This window comes from Fistularia commersonii, chromosome 24 (assembly GCF_037954325.1).
Source record: "Fistularia commersonii isolate RoL2024-O1a breed Wild chromosome 24, RoL_Fcom_v1.0, whole genome shotgun sequence".
Lineage (NCBI taxonomy): Eukaryota > Metazoa > Chordata > Actinopteri > Syngnathiformes > Fistulariidae > Fistularia > Fistularia commersonii.
The window spans coordinates 12,175,223-12,188,235 of record NC_141307.1 but is presented as its reverse complement, the minus strand read 5'-3'; the positions used below and the strand labels follow the sequence as shown (position 1 = coordinate 12,188,235).

The 13,013-nt window shown below is 39.6% G+C and overlaps 1 protein-coding gene across 29 annotated transcripts in view; it reads right to left on the bottom strand.

The window, feature by feature from the left end:
* The window catches only part of adgrb2 (adhesion G protein-coupled receptor B2), a 208,140-nt gene that overhangs the window by 77,264 nt on the left and 117,863 nt on the right, over window positions 1-13,013 (bottom strand). For all 29 annotated transcript variants that reach the window (XR_015108006.1, XM_086171280.1, XM_086171266.1 and 26 more), the window contains 7 exons: window positions 12,744-12,850; window positions 11,292-11,486; window positions 10,707-10,775; window positions 10,128-10,236; window positions 9,609-9,755; window positions 3,374-3,461; window positions 957-1,059 (listed from right to left, as the gene is read on the bottom strand). Coding sequence is in view for 28 of the 29 variants with exons in the window: in XM_086171280.1 (XP_086027406.1) it covers window positions 957-1,059; window positions 3,374-3,461; window positions 9,609-9,755; window positions 10,128-10,236; window positions 10,707-10,775; window positions 11,292-11,486; window positions 12,744-12,850 (818 nt within the window). In the remaining variant the exon portion in view is untranslated. The remainder of the gene's footprint in view (window positions 1-956; window positions 1,060-3,373; window positions 3,462-9,608; window positions 9,756-10,127; window positions 10,237-10,706; window positions 10,776-11,291; window positions 11,487-12,743; window positions 12,851-13,013) is intronic.

The window sequence follows — 13,013 nt, the reverse complement described above, 5'->3', positions numbered from 1 at the left end:
CTTCTATATTAAATAGGTATATAATATTGGCCGTGACATTTGATTACTGGTTCAATTTAGTGAGTTTCATACATTGTATCTGCAAACAACAGCAATATTTCTCTGGCTTAACGTGTGAAAACACACATTAATTGGAAGATAAAGGAGAAAAAAAAAAAAAAAATCCCATAATTATTTATTCTACATACCCAGGGAGATGTAGTGGCACAGACTTGAGAATTAATAGGAAGTCTTGAAAATGGAATTGAACAATAACATTTCCACCAAGGTCCTGGCTGACACACCAGGGTAATTATCTTATCAAAAGGTGCGTCATGCATATACGTTATATTTACGCCTCTGTTTATGTCTTACAAAGAGATAATAATAATTGTCCAGCGTCATTTTAAGTCTGTCCACACCTTTATACAAAAGAATGGCTAATGAAATTCCCATCTTATTGAGGTAGTGGGGAGTGCCTCTCATTAAATGTGCACTTAAGCCTTTCCATTGAAGGCCCCCCCCCACGACTCATTTACACTCACACACTCCACTGTAATATAAACCCAATCGGTGCCCAGAGACATTGTAATATAAAGAAGTCCAAAAAAGATCTGCCTTTGCTCAGGCAATTCACTAAGCACTGTGGCACTTTATAGCATGCAGCATTTTCCCTCTCACCCCAACTCAGAAAACATATGTCAGCAAGGGGGGAAAAAAAATTGCAATCTGGAAAAAATAAATACAACATAGAACTATATCATATATATATATATATATATACTGTAGTTATTATACACTCACCCGGGGCACATCTATTTCACGAAGAATAATTTAGATTTTCTAGAATGCTGATTGTGTACAGTGCTTTCATATACCCCCCTGCGCGAAGCCAATTTTTGCTCGAATTAACATAATATTGAAAACAAGGCGTGTTGTGGTGAGTTAGCAGTTGGGAGGAAAACAGATTTACTTACATTGAGAAGCGTGGAGAGCTCCACCGCCACACTCGGCTCGCTGGGCTGCGGTTCTGGTCGGACCGTCACCGTCAGTATCTTGGAGTTAATCACTGCAGGGGGACTTCGGAGGCAAGGATGCAAAAAAAAATAAAGATAAAAATGAAGATGTATTTATTTCTCTATTGGCGTTTCCACTGCAAAATCACGCTTTGCATGAAGACTGTATTTTGCATTTGATGCAGCCTGAGGAGCTCCTTCAGAAGAAGATATTTCGCAGGTCTTTCCTTCAGGCTACTGTTTGACTTTTTAGCTCTGCTCCCAATAGCTGTCATTCATTCATTCATGCATCCATACCAGTGATGTGCGGTTTATTGCTGGTGAGGCGCTCACTTCATCGAAATTAGATTTATAAACACATGAAACCTACAGAGTAGCTTCTTCACCATTTAATTGGCAGCAGTTAACGGGTTATGTTTAAAATCTCATATCCGCCGTCTTCACACATACAAACTGTAGCACACAAAAAAGCACATTTAATTTAAAAAAATAAAGTTAATATGGTCTTGCTTTTACTTATACATAAAGTCCATGTGAGTCCTAATTAGATAATTGTTTAAGTTTGGATATGTAATCCTCTGTTTTGAATGTGCAGAGAGGAAAAAGAAGTGATAGCTGCACTTGGCTTGCTAACTCTGGCTTTCTTTCACAGTATTCTGCAGCCGCGGAGTCGGAAAGAAAATCCCTGGAATCACAAGCGCCCCCTACCGTGAGGCAGGAGAACTGCGTGCCTCACTTAGTTGATCTTCGCAGAAGTTTTATGATCGCTCAGCACAAGAAACAAGTAACACGGATACCGTTGTTGAAAAAGTAGTTCATACAGTGAAAGTGTTTAAACATTTTAGTAGCGACATACAGAAACACAGCAGTACGGTCTTATTGCAGAACGTGCCAGCGGTCAGCCGTCACTGCGCAACCCACCTTGAGGCTCAATGGTCCGCAGCCTCTTCTCAGTATTAGAACAGAAAAAGTGAAAATCCAGCCATTTTGAATAAAAAAACAATTCAAAACTAGTGCAGTTTAATGTAACAAGCCTTTATCGTAAAAATCACTGATAAATATAACTATTGAATTTTTTAATTTAATTCTACTTTTTTTTTTCCTTCCAAGATTGGCAGGTGAGGCACAGCCTCTCCTGCCTCCCCTGACTGCACGTCACTGATTCATAAACTCGTTCGTTCACCACTCATTCATACAGCCATGCACACATAGCTGTTGCTGCTGTACGCAGCTGTTATATGCTGCTAGTTTAGATCTATTTATTTACTTTTTCATATGATTGCAACATTCTTGTATACCTGCGCCTCTTTGAATTACGAATACAAAAAGAAAAAAAAAAGAAATGGAAAGAAGGCGTCATCTCAAATAAGTTGAAACTTGTTTTTTTTTTCAACTATCATCATTAGTGTGAGCTACTAGGGGAACATGCTTTTAGAGATCCAGTTCACCCGGAACCAAAAGTAGCTCAGTGGTGGGAATTAAAAAGGCCAGAAGTGGGAAGAAGCATGTCTCGGTCCAGATTTGTGATAATTTTAAAGCCTTTGTCTGTGTAAATAAGTTTCAGGACCCATTTGGACAAAAAATATTTTAAGTCCAAGGGCTATTAATAGTATACAGACATAAGTAAACAATTAACAGTAAATGAATAGGTAAATCACACCATACCATTAATCAATATGTTAAAATTAAAAATATAATTTAAGTACATGAAAAATGCATGATGAAACAAATAAAAAAGGACATACATTTCTTAAGGAATCAATTTTAAATAACCGTACTTTTGTAATTTTTAGCTAAAATTGAAGATATGCGTCGAAAACATCATCTAATTATTGATTGAGATGCATTAAAATCTAAAAAGCTTGCATTCCAGAAATGGGGGTCTGATATTCCCTTCCACCAACAAATCAGTAGAATAACGCAAATGTACACTTTAAACACATCTATATTTTGATAATTAGGAATGCATTACTTGGTATTTTTTTCATCAGTGAATTGATATCGTAACTTCAGCAAAGAAATTCAATGGCAAAGAAAAAATGTATAGTTTGTCATAATCACGAAAAGAAAGGAATACAAAATATAAAACATTTACCTTGAAAAACAGATATTTCAGCACAAAAAGATTTGCATCTTGCCGAATCTTTCATTTAAATAATCCTGAGAGAAGTTGCTTCACAGATTTAAAAGATAATAAAAGCAAACATTCTCATTGGTTCAACAGCTGTGATTCCTTTGGAAAGCATTTATAAGTGCATCGCACCAAGACGACGCGCGTTTAACTAATTTGAAATGTTCCCATGCCGTGTTCTTTAGGAGCTGCTGGAAAATCGCTCAAATGGATCCTGGATAACTGGACCGCTTCTGGAAACACTCACCTTGGTGCAGGTAAGATGAAACCCAGTGTGCGATACAAGATGGCACCGATGACGTAATACATGGTTGCCTCCGAATCGGTTTCGGCTTCTGAAAGGAAAGAAAAACAAATGCAAATAATCAGCCTTAACACTTGCAGTGCAAAACAAGGGAATTATCATATAATTTCACACCAAGAACTCCTATTTCGGCAGTGAATGTCTCTTGAATGCGTCTCAATGGGGAACATTGTACTTTCGGACGTTTTGCCAAAGCAGCGTCTCATCACATGCTGTTAAACGTTCAAAAGATGAATAATAATTATGAAAAAAAATAAAAGACATTCACAGCTGTTGGCAGTAATTCTATCCATATATGCATCACCAAAATGACAAATGACAGCGGCGACACCTTCAAACGTGATGTGAAAACATCTGTTTTATTCCCACACACAGGTTTTGTCATCAGCGTCCTTATTTATATCTGGGTGCTTCTTTCAGAACGCCTACTTTCATTTATATTAAAGGATACAAAAGAAAAACGATCAAGTCAAAGTAAACATGCGAGTTTTCACGGCACGATTCTGCTTCCGAATACCCGTTTCATCGGTTGCCATTTTCCATTCAACCTCTCAACTTTTCCATTCTTTTTCCATCTTTTTTTTTTTTTTTTTTTTTTGTAGTTCACAACCCCTTGCCCCCACCCCCTTCCTTTTAATGTTCTTTCAACCAAAAGACCAGTGGCTGCCAAGGACAGACAGTGTCTCTCTGTAAATGTCACTTTGTCTCATGTGAGGGGGCAGGAGGAAGCACCGAGGAAAAGCAAGGAGGGTAAAGAGTTCATGCAGAGAGATGCCACTCCCTCCTTTGCCCTTTTAGGAAGCCGTGGAGGAGCAGGAGGGGGACGACATGGAGGGGGCTGATGGTATCAGGTGCCCTGGGTGAGTCATCCGAAATCTGCCCACTCCATGCCCACTAGAAAGAACAACCCCCGCCAAAAAAACAAAACAAAAAATAAAAGAAGGGGACGCAAGAGGTCTCTGGTGTGAGTTGCAAAAAAAAAAAAAAAAAGACAAAAGATGATGGATTGTAATTTGACAGTTTCTGCAAAACCTCGCTAATTAAAAAGTTGGCCTGTTTTGTGAGAACGGTGCGAAGGATTGTCAACAACAGAAAAGGCTTTTTTTTTTTTTTTTTGTATTTTTCTTTATTAATCCCTTGCAGGATATTACCTAACGTGGGTGAACCACAAGCAGCCACGTAGCGGCGCCGCGGGAGTGGTTAGCGTTCGCTGTCTTGCTCAAGAACACTTCGTCAGGATTGGAGGAGACGGAAATCGAAACGACGACTCAAACCCTCTGCAGATAAAGGCTAAACCACCCGTCACTGGTAGTTAACTTAAATATGTCATTTTATCCGGTTAATTCACATACCATGTGGTCCCGTCGTTGGCGGTTCAATTCCCTTCGGACCGTGAATCTAATATTGGAAACCACATATTGCAAACTAAGTTGTCATAAATCTAGTTTGAGATTATATTAATACATTTGAAATAAACAAATAAATAATTTGTACCTCATCTGAGATGTTTCTTAAACCAAGAAATCCTAAAAGTTATTCTGTCTTAAAAAACTTTTTTTTTTTTTTTCCCTTTTGCGCTCGTAGTTAATAAAATATAACATTCTGATGTGCCAGAGTCACTCGCTAAGATGTTCCTGAAATAAGAAATAGAAAACAAACCCTTTCATCTTCCCGAGCAGCTTCGGTATAATGATATGTTTGACTAGAAATTAGACAAATATATTGCCAACATTTTGGGTTTTGTAGCAGATCCAAACATTTCAGTGTGAGTTTCTCATCCCCCCCCCACCTTATTTCTCACTTTTGATTTCTGTACGGTTTAATTTAATTTTATTTATTTGGAGGATACAGACACGGTGGTAATACGGCTGTCTCAGGGAAAGGGGTTCAGGCAAAAAAAAAAAAAAAAAACAATGGAAAAACAAACTTCAGCTGCCATTTGTACGTATCGTCTTGTATTTTTTATTTTATTTTTTTATATCAATCGTTACCGAATGAGCAGGTGAAAAATAACATCACAGGAAAACGCCATGATTTTCTAACCAGACGTGAGACTGTCAACGCCGCAAGGTGCCGCATGTCGGCCGTCTCCCGAAAAACACATCAGAAACCGCGCCGTCTTCTTGCGTTAAGAGACATATCCTTTCCGAAATGTGTCACTTCTAGAGTGTGTGAAGGACGTTGTGTTTTCACGCTATATGTTTCACTCTCTTCTGACGCAACAGTCACCTGGAGGCGATGTGATCAATCTACTTGCAGGGTGAGAGTTCCATATTTCCAAGACCCAACCTTTCCCTTTTCCCTCCCACATGTTTTGCAGGAAGCCTTGTAACATATATCCTTTAAATTGAAGTCTACCACTACACACACACACACACACACACACTGGCTATTGGCATCTCTCCATTTTGTTTTTGTTGTATTTTATGTAGCCATATTTGCTTAAATCAACTAGCTGTGACTTTTCCGACGGGGCCAGATTGTGACAAGGTGTTTAACAAATGAGACGCAGATACAAATACAGCGCTGCATTTTAAACAGAAATGACATCTGTTGCAGCATTTATATTAGCTTCTTTCCAAAGCCTCCCGTTTTAATCCTGAATTAAGGTGCTCAACCGTTTGTAGAATAAACGGCGCTAGTTATTGATCAGCAGTTGCATTCGCCATATTGCCTCTCATTGGCTAACTCGTATTATCGTCCGTTGATCAAAAACTGTGAATTCCCGATACGTCTTCACAGTAACATACCAAGTTACGTGGTCGCCGATCTGGGTCGGCTAGTTACGCAAAAACAGGTGCACGTTGCACCGCCGAAGGATAGCTTTTGAAATGCTGTCGTGTCACCGGCATTCGGTCGCATGTCTGCAGAGGAAGCGGCCGAGCTGAGAGAAAATCACCGAAGGAAAATCCCGGCGATGGAGCATTGAAGTGATTCATAAACTTATCAATAGGCTGCCAATATCTATGCCTGTGCGTACACGTGCACACACAACGGGGCTTCGCGAGCACGTTAAAATGTATAGACGGGCTTTCATTACTGATTGAATGAACGGAATAAAGCGAAAGAAATCAGCTTGGGATGTCGTCCCGGGGGGCGCCGATGGGATGAGCTATATCTGGAGGAGTCAGCCTAATAATGTCAAAATTTGTGTGCCTTCACGCGCCCTTTGAATGAAACCGATTCCAAAATAGCACTCGGAAAATGTCAGTGCTGTTTGCTGAGTATCTTGTGATCCTGAGGAGCTGGGGGTGCATATGGCGGGAGGGTAAATAAAACACCGTGCTTTGTATATAATCTTTCGGTCGCAAACAAATGCAAAGGTCCCTAAACATGTTTCTTGAGCTGTATTAAGTGTTTTCTTCTCGCCCGCCAAGGTGCGGGTATTTTCATTTATCTAATTTTTGTTTGTGTCTGGATTCATCCTGACATTTGTTTCTTCATGTCTGGGAACGGCAAGGTTTGCAAGGATTTTGCGAAAAGAGGCTCAACCGGTGCAAACATTCGCCTCGGCAAACTGGACGACATAGAAAGAGGAAATAGCGTTTAGCTTTAGCTAACCGCTAACTCGCGGCCGCATTTTTATCCTCCAGCCTGACAAATAACCGCAGACCGATGAAACACAGCGTGAGATCGTGTCGCGGAGCAAAATAAAGGCGAAAAAAAAGTTTGGGGGGGATCGACCTGAGGTGCGCCGAGGGCGTTCGTATGAATGATGTCTTAAAACAGCGATGCAAGAAAGCCTCTATTATTAGTCTGGGTCAAAGGTCTCAGACAGCTCTGTTCTTTTGGCCTTTTGCCTCGCTCTACTGTAATTTCAGCCGAGGATAGAGTGTCAGGCGGTGTAATTTCCTTTGGAAAGTAACCTTTGTCTTTGTTGGTCGTTGATATTGTGTCTGCAGAACCCTCTTTCTCTTGTTTCTTCTTAGGTCCGCTCGTATATTCTGTTTGTTTAGGTCCCGCTGAATTCCTTATGTAGTTTTGGAAAACCAATATCTCTAATTTTGTTATCACAAAAATAAACTGCTAGGCTTTATTGGTATTATAGCGTCTCCATTTTTACGATCATTGCTATTAGTATTACGATAGTTTCACGGCAACTCCAAGTCACTGGCGTTGGAGTCCCTCCATGTGTTCAGTTGAGCGTTTTCCTCGCAAATGAAAGAGCGGCATCTTTTTCGACGATCCCGCGGGGACGTCTTTACGGCACGTCCCAGTCGGGTTTACCTTTCCACGTCCTTGAGATGTCTTCTATCTGCTACTTTAAGACGCATCTCAAAGTAAATGAATTCACCTTGTTACGATGCTTTTTAACAAGCCGGTCTGACCTTGAATGGGGTAATAACCTATAGGAATTGGAGAAGGGATGGCAAATAAACCGGGCCTTTTGGGCTGGAACACGACTAAAAAAGATATTTGCGATAGCCGTCTCTTGATCTCCGACGTGTGATCCGACGCCGCTACATTTCAATAGTGATGGAAAATCGTTTTACGCCGACTTTTTTTTTTTGGTTCAAAGTGATTGTTCTCAGCCAAATCAGAAGTTGTTCCCGTACCGACGGAGTGTTCAGTAGGAGGGCATTGTGGCCCGACCGAGCATGAAAACAATCAAATCAGGATTCGGGCCCTTTTCAAGAAGGGCCTGTGTCTTCAGGTCATACATTAGGAACGCTTGCAAGCTGATAGTGTTTCATGCTCTGTGCATGAGGCAACCACCGCTTCTTTTTAGATTATCCAATCCTGGTTACTCCAGATCACTGATAACCAAGGGGTGATTCCGAAAAAAAGGAAAAAAAAAACAAAGAAAATTAGAATGTAAGAGTAACATGTGGTGAAAATGCATTAAATGACATGGCTATATTTAAAAAATAAAAATGGAAAAAAAAAATGGAAGTTATAAGGGGTTAGAATGAATAAATCCAATTGGGATATTATCATTATTTACAAGAGGAAAAACAATATAGACTACATGAAAGAATTAAGTGTGAACACGCTTGGACCATAAAGCTTAGGGGAGGGAGCAGTTAGTCCATTCATTATTTTATTCAATTTTTAATTTTATTTACTTTTACAGTTCACGTTTGTCAATCTTTCCAGCCGCTCTGGTGTGTTTTATTTATCAAGAATGCTGATCTATGCCTGTTGAGCCGCATTTTGTAATAAACTGCCGCATTTTGTAATAAACTGCCCCAATGCATTTTGTAATAAATTTTGCCGCATTATGTAATACGTTATTACATATTGAGAAGATTATTACAAAATGCACTTGCAACTTTTTTATTTTCTAGGAAATGTAATAACATGGTGCATTATGTAATAACAATTCTAAAGCATAAGTTTGTTAATTGTATTTTATTTTACTTAAAAGTATTTGTAAAAGCTAGGCCTATTATTAGCATCACTGTATTAGCCTAGTAGCAGTACTTAGCAATTACTATCAGTACACTATTCAAAGGTTGCATTAACAGAGAATATTCTATAAATTCCATGTTATTACATTTCCTAGAGAATAAAAAAGTTGCAAGTGCATTTTGTAATAATCTTCTCAAAATGTAATAACTTATTACATAATGCGGCAAAATTTATGACAAAATGCGTTGGGGCAGTTTACTACAAAATGCGGCAGTTTATTACAAAATGCGGCTTTACTACAAAATGAAATGAAAAAGTTATTACATTTTGGACGTTTATTACAAAATGCACCGTTATTACAAAATGCGGCTCAACAGTGCCTCTGATAACTTACTGTCAAAACACGCTTAACTTTAAAATGTACAAATAATACAACTCACTTCATTCTCATGTGAGAACTTCAACTCACTGGAAAAGCTTTACGATACCGATCGTATCCGTAATATAAATGATTCGTATCGCATTCCCCGCAAGGCGTGTGAAGGCGAGAAATTTGGCGTCCTCAGATCAGTGGAAAAAAAAAAAAAAACGGATTTGTTTTTATTAATTAGACATTCAGTGTAAACCGGTAAACGGTCTCAGGACGCAAATACGCGGCACCACTTGAAATGTCTCTCACGGTTACAGAAGGGTGCACATAATGTCATCAAACAAAACACGCATCAACCGGCGAACACGAGGCCGATACATACAAAGGCGCTGTTACCGGAAAGGTCAGACGCTTTGAGAAAGATTAAGCTCTATTTATTTGTCTACATAACCCTACCTTCATTTGGGATTATGAAAACCTCCTTAGGGATAAAGAGCTTGTCCTCTGCAGTCCTGGCCCAGTCTTTCATCCCTCGCCGACCTTTCATAGGGAAGTTGATATCGCTGGAAACGGCTGAAACCGGCTCTCGCTGGATGGTGATCACTGGACAAAGGAGGCAAACCCCGAAATTACTCTGGGCTCTCTGAAGTGCGGAATGATATATAATTACAGTTAATTAAGTTAAAGATAGCAAAAGTAGCCTTACAAGTTGTAAAAAAAAAAAAAAAAAAAGGGGGAGTCAGTGTGACATTCATACATGAGATTACAATAATAAAAGCACTTTGGTCACATTTTTTTCAAATGATGGTTATTGAAATGTTACACAGAAGAATTACATTTCGTTATTTTAAAGAGAACCCTAAAAGTGAATGCTCCAATATTCAATAATAGAATAAAGAACAATGCAAATATCCGTTGTCAGCCGTCTTGTTTGTGATATATTGTCACGCAGCATTGCGTCGCACGACTACTCACTGAGATTATTGGTCACTACCAGAAAACTCTGAAAAGGTTTTTGCGCCTCTCCGATGAGGTGGATGAAATCTTCTAATATCCTCATCAGCAACGCAGCGCCAGGTGCCACCTGTGGACGAAGATAGCGCGGCGTTTCAACAGGATAATAAGATGCAAACATGTTTAAACGCCCTGGAATTGAATTACCAATAATAATATTGATAATATTATAACAACATATGTTGGTTTATTCATTGATTTGAGATGTCTTGAGTCCAAAATCCCCTGATTCAAGGTCGCTGAGAAGGGTTGAAACACAAACTTACAAAATACAACGTGGTTGATGAGGGAAGATGCTATTTTATGACTAACCCGGAAAAGTTACCGTGGGATGTGCACATCCAAATATCTACACACACACACACACACTCGCTCACACACACAGGCGTGCAAACACAGTTTATCACAAAGGTTTCCCACACAGTGCTAACACATGCATTTCACTGTTTGTTATTATTTCAATACATGGTGCATACGCACCTGCAGACACACACACACACACACACACACACACAGCTGAAGGAGGAAGATGGGGTTAACCTGGTGAGCGTCCTCCCACTTCTCCAGGTTCTCCATGTCCAACATATGGCTGATAATCTGGAAGAATTTCTAAACAGAAGACCCAAAGATGAACGGACAATAACGCAGCCTGAGCGCAAGCATTATATGTGTCAGCCGTTGTCCCGTATTATTTTACTTTCCATAGTTTCTTTAAATCCACCAGGACAAGTAACACAACAGCAGCGGTAAAAGTAAAGAAAGAAAGCATTCTTTATGAGATCGTGTACAGAACGATCTTTTTTTTTCTCCTCTACATCGGCATATAGCGTAACATAATATTATGTCCGTTCAGATAGTGAGTGAAAAAGAAGCCGTTTTTACTGGTGTAAGCGGACGAAAAAGAAAAATCCCTGCAAAAAAAAAAAAAAAAAGGAATAAATCCCTTTGAAGTCGTAGCAACTGTGCAGCTACAGTTGGATGTTATGCAAACACTGTGCAGTAGAAACTGGGGCTGCTACATTTAATACATCTGAATATGTTTGAGTAAATCTGAATGCAATATTACATCTTCCCCGTGGTTTCAGACCTGTAGGATTCCGAAGGAGCCGCGAAGGCTCGACCTACCTGCACGTCGTCGGGAGCTGGGATGTAGGTTGCTCTTTTGAAGGTGTCCGTCACATTTCGCAGGATCTCCGTGGAGAAGAGAAGGTCGCCACTGTAGTAGCTCCTCCTCTGCAAGAGTTCCAGGAGACTCCTTACGATCTGAGACATGCCCTCCCCGGCCAGGGTCCTCTGACCCTTCGCGAGATGCTCTCGTAACTATAGTGAGTCGAGAGAGAAAACATTTCAGGCGATGTTCTCGGACAGGTGGTGCTTTACCCGGTGCTGGGAGGAAGGGATGAATGCATCAACGCAGGCACGACCGTCGCTGTTATTCACAAGTATTGATAAATATACTGCTCAAAAAAATAAAGGGAACACTTGAACAACACGATGTAACTCCAAGTCAATCACACTTGTGTGAAATCATAGTGTCCACTCAGGAAGCAACACAGATTCATTTGGACTTGTTTTAAGGACATTACATCAAAGTTGGATCGGCCTGGAGTTTGTTTTTACACTTTAATTTTGAGTGTGATTCCTAATCCAGACCTCCATGGGTTGATACAATTCATTTCCATCGATCATTTTGGTGTGATTTTGTTGTCAGCACATTCAACTGTGTAAAGAGCAAAGTATTTCATAAGAATATTTCAGTCATTTAGATCTAGGATGTGTTTTTTAAGTGTTCCCTTTACTTTTTTGAGCTGTGTATATATCTGTACATAAGCAATTTTTTTTTATATTTGAGCTGAATATAAAATGAAAGGAAATGTTTGACCTGCTTGTGCTAAAATAGGCAAAAGGCATCTAAAGTTACCACACAGCAGAAATTGCATCTCATCACTTCAGAAGGAGAGATAAAGGAGGCAAGACTGTGTGTGTGTGTGTGTGTGTGTGTGTGTGTGTGTGTGTATGTGTGTGGGCATATAAGATGCAGAAAGAGAGAAGTGACAGAGCCGGGGAAGAACAGAAGATAACAGTAATCACAGAAAATTAATTATTGACTCTTGGTGTTAATGGAAAGGTGGGGGCAGACGCTAACTGTGCAATCAACTCCGTCACGCAAAATATCCAACCTCAGTCGACTGCCATAATCGCAGAGATGTAAAAAAAAAAAAAAGAAAAAGGTTGAAAGTTCACAAAGGAAGAGACAGGGAGGCTGATGAACATGTCCATTAGCTACGTTCATTAAATGATAAGTATAAGCTCTAGAAAAAGAAAAAACAAAAAAGCTAATTAGAGATACCGGTGAGCCTTGAGTCAAGGCAATGAGTGAACTTTTTTCTAGAAATAAAGTTAAAAGTTACACGGTGGGTTTGAATTGCTGAGCAGCGACATATAACTCCTATCTCAGAAAATAAATATCATGTCCGGATGAAAGAAATAATAATTCTAATAATAATCACATGTACTTCCGCACAAACTGACGCTAAACATGCCTTGGGAAAGTCTCTGCTATTTTGCAGAACTTACAGATAAATGTAAATATCTATATTCAAATGAGACGCATCTGGCGAAGCTCGGAGGACCCCAGAAAGCAACTCCGTTATTGTCCAGCATGCAACGACGACTAGCAGATCCTGCGAACAAAGCCAAAGAGAGAGAAAGGGATCATTTATTTCGGTTCTAAAAAAAAAAAAAAGGATTAAATAAATGAAAGTACCTTAGAACAGTTTATCGTGCAACCTCGAGGGCATTTTGATATTATCTCTGTCTTGCAAACATTATGTTATAACTTTTTGT